General features: G+C 33.1%; 1 protein-coding gene across 1 annotated transcript; it reads left to right on the top strand.

Annotated features, from left to right (window-relative positions):
* The first annotated feature begins 6,293 nt into the window (after positions 1-6,293).
* Positions 6,294-7,211, top strand: LOC149212247 (UDP-glycosyltransferase 72B1-like). The gene has a single exon (XM_089388601.1). It carries the CDS (start codon positions 6,294-6,296, stop codon positions 7,209-7,211), a length of 918 nt encoding a protein of 305 aa, XP_089244727.1.
* The last annotated feature ends 4,795 nt before the right edge of the window (positions 7,212-12,006 follow it).

The following is a 12,006-nucleotide window of genomic DNA, read 5'->3' on the forward strand; positions in this document are numbered from 1 at the left end:
GTAAATTTTTTAATATTTTAAATCTTATTAAATTTTTATCCTAGACAAAAAAATTAATGATGAAATTGTGAATGTATGAATCAAAATATCATTATATTAGATTACTTGTTATTGTGAATGGATGAAATTGTTTGTAAATATATTAATCAAAATATTATGATTTTTCAAATGTGTTTATCATCAATTAATCAATTTATGTATATTATAATACTAATATTATTTATGAATAATAAATTTTTTATGATATAATTATTTTTATGAATTTTCTTTTTATTAATATAATTGGTGTGCATTTTATTTTAATAAAACTTACCATTTAAATGATGTGTACATATGCAAATAGAAGTAATTGATATTGCTAAAGAGAGAATAGATCAAACTTGTTAGTATTATATTTCCAAAGCGTTGACATTTTTTAAAGAGTCTTTTATTATGCATACAACTTGTGTTAATTGCAAGTTGATATAGGCGCCACTAGTTGCCTGAGTGTGCTACCTATCCATTTGCTATATGTTAGGATTTTTTCTTTACTATATACAGAAACACACATTGGCATTTTCTATATAATAGATTTAATAGATTATTTTGAATTCTCTTTTGTAGAAGGTTTTTTTTTGGTATTTTAAGGTTGTTTTTAGTTCATGGGATATTGTTTTAAAAAATTTCATGGTATTAGAGTTTTCACCGTCCTTGTCTTTTTATGAGAGGTAGTGTGATTTAAATTAGATCTACAAGATAAGATTAGATCAAAGATAGGGTCATATTCTCTTTGGTGAAAAAGGTGTCATCTTGTATATTATGATTGGATCATAATTTTATACCATAATTCATGACCCTATGCTAGGTTTGGCTCCCACACTTGATATAGTTGATAAATTCTATATTTTTTTCCCAGCTTGTCCATTAAAACGTTGTTTTAATTAAAAGTTTTGGTTTTTTTTTTTTTTAACTTAACTTTAGCTATGAAATCTCTTCCACATTGGAATATACCCCGAGGTGGTGTCTTATTTTGTGCCTTTATTTCCTAGGTCATAGAAGCACTCCTTCATTACCATATTCATTCTCAACATAATTTGTTGGTACCAATGCCATTCCCTTCAACATTTCATCCGCACACTAGGAAGCCATCTATTGTGTGGCACTACTCATTATATCGGTACCATTGCTGCTTGAATTAGAAATGGGTGTTAGAATATTAATTCTTTCATTTCTCTTTCCCTTGTGTTTTAACTAGATTTGCATGATAATTTCTTTTTCCATTCAAAATAGTACAATCATTGAGCCAGGAAAGTGGCTTCATCATACAGTTCAACAATGGGTCTTTCTCTTTGGAGGCATGGAGGGTGATGGAATAACTCTTACTTGTGAATTATATTTCATATCTAAATTATGAAATGAAAAAGTAATGATTTATACTAAACATGGAAGATTGAGGTATTGGGAGAAATTACTAAAAATAAGGATGAATATTCATTCAAAGATTCATAGATAGTTATGGTGGTGGTTTGAACAAAATTCTCAAATATAATATTTTTTTATGGCCACCATCATTATATATAGTGACCATTTTGTACAATACAATTTATATAATATAATTTCCCTTTGAAGATTTGTTTAGTCTAATTTGATGGTCCCCTTGTTTCATGATTGGCTATTAGAGCCAACAAATGGTATCATAACAAATATATGCATTAAGGTTTTCTAAATTTTCATATGTTAAGATGCATATGAGACTAACATTTTTGTAAAGCTTTACAACTATGAGATTTGGAGATACTCAGTGGACTTAATCCCATTGTCCATGATACATACTCGAGTTTGCACTGGAAACAGTCACACTAAAGAAATTTGGAAGGTGAGAGTTTTTCATATCCATGATGCTAATGAGCATAGACTCTTATTTGTTGGAAAATAATACATTAGAATTTCTCCATGTTCATGGTTCAAAACCCAACTTCACACTCACTGAATAATGTTAATAGGCGACCTGGATTTGTAAGCATTGTGCAAATAATATGTGACTCCATTTCAAATTCACTTTAGATTGCTATTTGTAATGGAATTGTGTGAATTCATCTCCTTTGGTTGCAGAGTCACTATTGGTATCCTCTTTCTCTTAGCTCTTCTCATGGTAATGAAGGGAATCATTAAAGATCTAGAGCAGTTGGAGGATTTCTGCATTGCAAACACCAAGTCTTATGTTTTTACAAAAAAAATTCCTTATCATGATCCCACTAAATTTAATTCTTAACACTTCCTAACATCATTCATACGCATGCCAGTGAACACATCAAGCAGTCCCACGGGAGCTAGCTTCACTATGTTTAATCCACAAAACCTGTCGGGGCTCAACATGCTCGAAATTATGTTGGTTCACGTAAACATGGCTATGGGAGGTGTAGTAGGTCAGAATATCCATCCCAGAGGTAGTGAAATATTGCAAGTGTCTAAAGAGGTATCCTATTTTATTTAGATAAAAAGAAGCACGATGTTTCCCTATTTTATTTCTTTTTGACATAGTCACTTACCAAGATAAAACATAAAGGGTAAAACTAATTTTAACATATATATCATTGAAATATAAAAAGAAGTTTGGGATGGTTTGATATGTAATGGGAATTTTTTTCAAGGTCTACTTACTGTGGAAGAGTGATGAGTGATGGGAAGCTTTGATTTAAAGAAAGGGGTCCAAGTGATCAATAAAAGGAGATTTATAAAAGGGGTCATGTTAAGTCAAGATTTGAATGACAATATATTTTTGTAAGAATTGATATCAAGTAAAATAAATTCGAAACCAAGTTAAGTGACTCACATATTGATGTGTAAAAGGGTGCATGTTCTATGGTACCTAACACCCTAACAAATTATGTAAATTCATTACATGAGAATTGAAGTCTAGTTGAAAATGTGGAGTTAAAATAAAAATAAGGCCATGTCAAAGTTAAAAGTCAAATCAATGTTTGGGTCATGTCCATGGTGTGTCAATTAAATTTTTCAAGTCAAAGTCGTATTTTTTTTTTAATCTTGATATCACTCCATCGAAGACACATATTTTTTGTAAGTAATTTCAGTTTTCTTGTTGGATGGAGACATTCACCTACTAGAAACAATTTATGGAGGTGTAATGGAAGATTCAGATTAAAAAGCATATGTAGAAGGAAATTTAATTTACTTGAGTCAATGTAATGCTTGATGAGTAAAGTCTACCCCCATTGAAGAGGCAGTGGCCCTAAAAAACCACTTTCCATGAAGTAATAAGTTATGCTAAATAACTACTTGTTATGATTGTTGTGAGAGAGAAAGGTTTGTGGTCATCCAAAACCACTTGATGTAATGTATGTTTGTGGTAATTTGAAACCACCTAAGGTTTGTGTAGTTAAGGATAAGCCTAAAAACCCAAGTTGATGATTATATTGATATATGGAGTTAACGGTATAAATATATGTTGATAAACTACGTAAGAGAAAAGGTTTCCTATAGAAATATTTGATACAGTGGTAGAAAACCCATGCATTTAGGTGGATGGTAACTTTTTTATATGGACTTAAACAAACACATTATTTATGTTTGTTTAGGTATAATATGAAAATTGAAGATAAATGAAGATGAAATAATAAGGCCAAAGAAGAAATGTGTAGAGGATTGAAGATGAAGATGGGACCAATTCAAAGGACAATTGAAGATATTCAAATCACAATAATTTGTTAAGGGTGTTATAATGGAATAACTACTACTTGTGAAGTAAATTTAATATCTAAATTGTGAAATGAAAATGTAATGATGTAGACCAAACATAGAAGTCTATGGAAGATTGAGATATTGGGAGAAATGAGTGAAAATAGGGATGAAGATTTATCGAGAGATTTATGGAAAGATTTGAGCATATATTCATGTTGGTGGTTTGAAAAAATTTATCATCCACGATGTATTTGTTATGTAGCCATAATTATATATAGTGACCATCTTGTACAATACAAATATACACTAGAATGTTTGCTTGCTTCAGGATTGGCCATTAGAGCCAACAGAGGGTGGCAGCATCAAATGAGGATTTAGAATGCTTTCAAATTGCTTGCTTTAATTTGTTAGATCCATTGGGATTCTCTAAATTTGCAAGGTTGTTAGATGTACTATTACTGACAAAGGTGTAGATACCATTTTTTTCACATATAAAAATTAATATTTGTCGTTGCCCTCTTCAAATTGTGTGGCAAGGACATAATTTCCAAAGTTTAGTTTATATGGCCAAAAATATATTAATTGGAAAAGGATATTAATTTATAAATATTTTGGGAAAGACTTTTTTGGAAAGGATATTGATTTTTAAATTTTTCGAGGAAGACTTTTTAGGAATGAATATATTAAATGTTGAAGTTTCTAGGCAAGGTTTTTGTTTGATTTTATTATACATTAAACAATAACTTCATTTTCGTTCCTTCATTTTTTCAGTAGGTCATAGAAATTTCCTAATTAGAAATAGGGAATACGGGTTTCGATCGTCACCTTCATGGCACAATGTGGTTCCCCTTGGATGTGTAGAATACAAAACAAACACCCCTAGTTAATGTTCTAGTCAACACAAGTGTCATCAATCCAAATAATGCAAAAATATCAGGTTTGACTTCCATATTTATCTAAAAAGCACAATTGAGGTCGATATCACACTTTTGATGGATTGAATTGCCTAAGTTTAGATGTTATATCAATATGTCATTACTCCAGGAGATGGAACATATCTTTGTTTATTATATTTTAGTTTTTGTAAATAAAAATAAAGAGTAGAAGAAAGGGAACATTGTATACAATGAACTTTTAATTAATATATGTGCATTTTCATGTTTCTATGTTCATATATTACTCTAAGTTTTAGAAGATAATAGTCATGATGTGGATATGAAAATTCTAGAGGGACCCCATGGTTTGGACATGTGCACTATTATATTTATGTGAGTTACTGTGTATACATTTCACTATTTCCACCATATAGATTTATTCTTGGGAAATACTTTAAATTCTTCTCAACTTTCTATTATTTATCAATTGTTTATGTTTTCTTTGAGGTCTCATATGTTTGATTAGTTGTATCTTTGCTTTAACTGAAGCTTGAATCTGCCTTTTAGTCACAATTCAGAGTGGTCATCAAAGTACTATTACCAGTGATATCTAATCACTGAGTTGTGATAAACTGCTATAAATTTCCTTTATACTAGTGGAACCATAGTGGATACTACTTAGAGTATTGAAGCTTGATTGCACGTCTTCCATATTTCTTAGCTAAATAGTAATTATTGGATGAATGTTTGTTAATCTTCTTTTAATCATTAACTACATAGTAAACAAGGTATCGTTACATAAGCCATTTACCCATATAGGCAATGAAATATTGCAACTTGATTTCCTACAAGTGAAACTATTATAGACTTAGATTAAAGGATTAGGCCTTATTTCATTTGAATTTTTGTGTTGCTAAGTTATAATTCATGTTTGTAGAAAATTGATAATACTACTGTGATGCCAATCTAATAGCTTAGTCAAAAGCTCTAAAGATTAATGTCATGACAGTATCACCTAATAAATAAAAAATACAACATATATTTTTAAAAATCATCCCCCACCCACGTTATATATATTAATCACTTACGAATCTGTTCCAAGCACAACTAAACTGTTTAATATAGTGGTGGCATCGTCCATATGTTTGCACTGATGTTGCAAGCAAAATTAAATTGTTTAATATAGCCCCGGGTCCTACCATTTTCCATATGTCTCTACTAAATTGCCCGTATGTCTGCAGTGACGTGGCAAGCAAAACTAAACTGTTTAAAATAGTGGTGGCATCGTCCATATGTCTGCACTGACGTTGCAAGCAAAATTAAACTGTTTAATATAGCCCTGGGTCCTACCATTTTCCATACGTCTCTCCTAAATTGCCAACATGCTACTACAAAGTCAACAAATGAATGAAAAATCCACCCTAAATTGTCTGTAGTCTTTTGCCAAGTCCTCAGAACAACAAAAACGTGGTGGGTCATATATTTGTTTAAAATTTAGTTTTGGCTGCCTCCCCAAATTATTCATTACGACGCAAGCGTGCTCATACATTTGTTTTATAACTATAAATTCTCTGCTTCATCGTTACAGAACCCACCCTTCAAATATTGGCATTTGCTTGTTGGCATATAGAGACATTCATGGAGTCACAAGAGTAGAGCCAAAAGCCTCATGTCGTAATATTCCCTGGGTTTGGGTTGGGCCATCACATCCCACTGCTTGAGCTTACAAAGCGGCTGACTATGTACCATGGCTTTTTTGTCACCTTCTTCACCGCCAAATGGATGGACGGCTCTCCTCACCACACCCTGCCGTCTTCGTCAGGGGACATGATCCGCTTCATAGAGCTCCCCGATGTTCAGATCGAAGGGGATCATGCCGAGATGAAAATTTTTGTACGCATGCCCTTACTATTGGAGAAAGCTAAAATATTAGTGCAAGATGCTCTCACATCCTTTTTGTTTCCTGTCTGCGCTTTCATAATCGACTTTGTCGGTACACCCATGTTGGATGTCGCCTCCAAACTCGAAATACCTTGCTACATATTCTCCACTTCTGGGTCTTCTCTCCTCTACATCATGCTCTACCTTCCAACACTTGTCCACAACATTGAAATTTCCTTCAAAGACACAAATTTCCTGATCGAAGTGTCGGGCCTTCCGCCGATTCCTGGAATAGATTTGCCAGACCCTCTTCTAGACAGATCTGATATTTCATTCAACTGGTTCATTCAACATTCCCTTCAGCTTCAGGAAGCTCGTGGAATTCTGATAAATACATGCCAAGAAATGGAACTAGAACAAATAAAAGCTCTCAAGGAAGGAAAGGTTCTGGGTGCTATTGAAATGACCCCTTCCATTTATCCTGTTGGGCTGCTAATAGCTTCGCCTCTGTCAGAATCTGAAGATAAGTTTGAGAAGGAGAGCTGCCTCAAATGGCTGGACCGCCAGCCCGCCTCATCAGTTCTGTTCGTTTCTTTCGGGAGTCGCGGCACCCTGTTGGAGAATCAGATTCCGGAACTAGCTTTGGGGCTAGAAGCAAGCCGGCAGCGGTTCCTTTGGGTGTTGCGTAAGGAGCCTCCTCGTCCAATTGAATCCACGATGACTGTTGAAGCAGACATGAGGGAGGTTTTACCTGAGGGTTTCGAGACTCGAACCTAGGACCGTGGATTTGTGGTGGATTCATGGGCACCTCAGATTGTTGTCCTCTCTCATCCATCCATAGGCGGTTTCATTTCTCATTGCGGTTGGAATTCAACAATAGAAAGCATCTTACATGGAGTGCCGATGATCGCTTGGCCTCTCTTTGCAGAACAGAGAATGAATGCCTTCCTTCTCATGAAGGAGATGAAGGTGGGCATTGAAGCGCAGAAGGGAGCAGATGGATTGGTGAAGAGAGAGGAAGTGGAAAGAGCGATGAGGGAATTAATGGAAAGAGAGGGGGGAATGGAAATGAAGAAGGGGATGGCAGAATTAATGGGGAAGGCCCGGTTTGCAATGGTGGAGGGGGGGAGTTCATACAACGCGCTGGCCAACGCGGTTTTTGTTTGGAAGGAAATGCATGCCACTAAAACACCACCTGCTACTTGAAACTTGAAAGGTCTCGCTTGATACGTCACATCTGGATGTTAAGACGGTTGATGGTTCATATGGACCGTCGTCCCTGGCATTGCTCAATTCAAATCAACGGCTAATGATTACCCAATCGTCTAACAACAAAATCGAATGGCACATATTTTGACACGACAGCAGTTTGGGGAGTTCATTTAAGAGAGAAACGCCTTACGGCATAAATATTTTGACACAACAACAGTTTGGGGAGTTCATTTCATAGGGAAACGCCTTACGGCGTAATTAGAAAAATAAATAATCTAAATTAAAAAAAAAGATTTATAGATTTCATCCGCGTATTCCTGTCTTTCTTTTTTGTTTTTACCCTTTCTTAATTTTCCTTTTGTTATCTTGTTTATGTATTTCTTTAGATCTTTTGTTTTAGGTATTATTAAGTCTTTATTTTATTATTATTATTTTCTTCGCCGTTTCACTTTTTTATTATGATTTATCTTTTTATTATTTATTATTTAAATAATTTATCTTCTTATGATTTTTATTTTTTATTTCTAACTCATTCATCCTCGACGTTCTTTTTTATATAGAAATATTACTTAATGAATTTGGAATTTTTGTAATATAAATATTATATATATAATAGTATTTATTAAAATAGATAATAATATTATAGTAACGTTTCTTTTATATAGAACATTATATATGAATTTGGAATTTTTGTAATATAAATACTATTTAATTTACTAAAATAGATAATAATGTTATAGTTTCTTATTAAAGTATAATATCTTTTATAAGTTTGCACAGAGAGTTATATTATTTTTTGAGACCATTTTTAATTAATTAGTTTATTTATTATTTCACTAAAATAAATAATAATAATAGAATTTTTTTAAGATGTTTTTTTCATATTATTAAAGAATTATTATAATATTATTTGACATTTTAATTGTTTGAAATTTACTATTGCATCTTTACGTGATTTGTTAATGTTATTATTAAAAATGAAAAAGAAATTTAATAATTTAAATAATATTTAATTCTGTTATATATTAAAATTATATATAATTCACATATTATAAAATTATGGCACACTTTACCATCCATCATAGGGTGATTTGTGATTTAAAATAAAAAAAAAATATTTTGTAAATAAAAAAAATTGTTAAGGAAAAATAAGAATATATTATTTGTTAACTTTAATTGAAACTGTTATATTAAATTCCATTCTTAATGTGCTAATAATCATAAATAAAAAAAATATTTTTTGAAAAGTAATATATATTTTTTTTATCATCAATCATAATAAAATATTAGAAAAGAAGTAATAAAAATAAAAAATTCAAATACTTTCTAACTAGAAACAGATGTATTTAATTTTTAATATAAAATTAATATTAAATACATTAATAAGAAACATACATTTTAATGTGAGAAATGTGGTCCATAAATAAAATATTTAAATGTCAATATTATGTGAAATATTCCAATGTCAACTACGTAAATAATATATGATTTAAAAAAATATGCATATATTATATAAAATAACTGGATAAATAAATAATTTTTTATGGTTAAAATATTTCAATTCTTCTTTGTGGGGGAAGCGGGATAGCGGGAGGGGTTATCCTTTGCTGTGATGGAGAAATTGGAAAAAGAATTGCATGGGGATTGGGCATTGTCTCACAAAACTAGGCAGAAATACTAGATCTTTGACAAGGGATAAGAGGTTCCTGATGGAGAAATTGGAAAAAAAAATTGCATGGGGATTGGGCATTGTCTCACAAAACTAGGCAGAAATACTAGATCTTTGACAAGGGATGAACAGGTTATCCTTCGCCTCGATGGAGAAACTGAGAAAGGTTTTGCATGGGGATTGCGCATTGCCTAAAAAATCCAAGCATAATTACTAGATATTTGACAAGAGATGAAGACTGAAGTGTCCGAGGGAATCCATCAATTAAGTGTATTTGGTGATTCACTCATCACTATTAAAAAATTCTACAAAATGAAGAACTGCAAGGAAAATGAGTTGATGCCTTCCTTTCAAAGAATACATCTACTTAAGGATAAATTTGAAGATCTTGACTTCCTCCATACTAAATGTGAATACAATCAATTGGAAGATAGCCAAGCTAATATAGGGGTCAATTTGTCCCAAGGGAATTTGATGGAGGTGCAAGGCAGAACAACAATATGTCATACCCCATGACTATATACATTCCAAGGATTTTGATTTGGGTGAAGGCCATTAAGGTGGAATTCTTTTTCTAGCTGACAACATAATTATGGAAATAACTCCAAGACACATTCAAGTCTCGACGAATGTTCTTGCAAGTTATTGGATCACATAATCAAAAAAGTGGGATAGCACGAAAAGCTTGGATGAGTATACAGACAGGTGGTGTAGCCTCTACAAGTTTTTAAAGTCATCTAGAAGAGCATGATCAACACGTAACATCATAGAGGAGGAATGGTCCTGTTCGATCATGTGTGACTTCAATCCAACACAAGCAACAATGGAATAACAATTATTCTTGGAGCAATGGAATGAGGGTAGCATTAAATATGAATGGACTCATCATGCTGCCCATTAGGAGCTACTTTTGGATATAAAGGGTTCGTTGTGCAGGCTTCAATTGCAGTGTCTCTCCATTAGACTAATTTGAATTTAAGGTATGGCATTCGCTTCAGGAAATGGTATTGGTGATTCTTGTAGATTCAAACTACAGATTATAATATCCTAAAACAATTGACATGAATCTACTCTACTCATCAGTGAAAATAATAAATGATCAATGAAATCACGAAGCGTAAAAGAGAAAGAATTCAATCACTCATAACACAATAATTTTCTAGGGAAAGCCACAGCTAAAAACCCCTGCTATCTGTATATTGCATTAATGAGTAAATATGAGAAGATTGCAATGCTTTTCTCAAGCCCGAGAAACCTCTGCATTATGTCTCTTTATCTCATTGCTTCACAAACAAGCTCCAGCCAATACATAGCCAAATTTGTTTCATTCCAAGCTCCTATTTCCTTGCACAGTTTCCTAAGGAATTAGCCCATATTTAATTAATAAATTCATCAATAATGAACTGCACAATCCTCATAGGCCTTCCTCTAATTGCATGCACCATTTGTACAATTTAGACGATTATACAACTGTAGTACACTGTCCCTAAACTCTAATCTCAACTGGGTCTTTCTCTGATCTAACATGCATGAGTTAATTATGAGTGAATCTTCAGTTTACTAGCTAAGAAATGTTGGTTACACCTCACTAATGTAGGTTACACCCCACTACTAGATCTCCCACTAATTCCTCCATCATTTGGAACTAGTTTAACGAATTTAATTCATTTAAACTGAATTGAATAATTACAACTCAAAATAAACTCAACCTGGGTCCCTAAAATTTAGGAAACGCTCTACATGACTCTAGATAGACTCCCAAATTGAATTAACTGAGCCAACTAAGTCAAATTAACTTAGTTAAATATTAAAAGTTGTTATGAGAATTAGAATTACAATTTAGTTCAAGAAAAAAATTAAATTAAGATTTTCTTGTTGCATTTTCAACACTCCCTGTCAACAAGAAAGGGATTATCTACTACCCTGATCCTGCCTCTGTGAAACTCGAAATTGCATCTTGACAATTGCTTTGTCAAAATATCCACTTCTTGCTCCTCTGTAGGAATGTATTCCAGCAACATGATTCTCCTCTGCACACAATCTCGTATATGGTAATACCAGATGTCGATATGCTTGGATCGATCATGAAAAAATGGATTATTAGAGAGTTTGATACAACTCTGATTGTCACAGTAAATCTGTAGGATCCATCTGTTAAACAAATAACCCAACAAGGATCTTCCTCATTCAGATAGCTTCACAAGCTACTTGACTAGCATCCATGTAATCTGCTTCTGCTGAACTGGATGCAACTGATCTCTGCCTCCTGTTGTACCAAAAAACTGTTGCTGACACAATACTGAAGATTTCTCCTGATGTTATCTTTCACCCGAATGGATGCCCTACCCAATTTGCATCTATGAAGCCTTGAAGCTTCACTCCCTCTATCCATTTGTACCAAATACCAAATTGAGTGGTGCCTCTGAGGTATCTCAACACATGTTTAGCTTCCTTCCAATACAATTTGGTTGGCTTAACCATGGCTTGACTAATCCACCAAATACATAAGTGAACCCACAAACTATCTATAAATAGTAGCCTCCACTACTTCACCTGAAGTAGCATCCTCCTTCCTTCAGTTGCCTACTAGAGGAGTCTCCATGGCTTTGCTTCTATCCATATGGAACTTCTTCAGTATCTCGTTGGCATACTTTCCCTAAGAGACAAACAATTCCTCATCCCCTTGCCATA

This window comes from Pinus tabuliformis, chromosome 1_1 (genome assembly GCF_031772625.1).
Source record: "Pinus tabuliformis cultivar Carrire ecotype Pingquan chromosome 1_1, CPIR1, whole genome shotgun sequence".
Classification (NCBI taxonomy): domain Eukaryota; kingdom Viridiplantae; phylum Streptophyta; class Pinopsida; order Pinales; family Pinaceae; genus Pinus; species Pinus tabuliformis.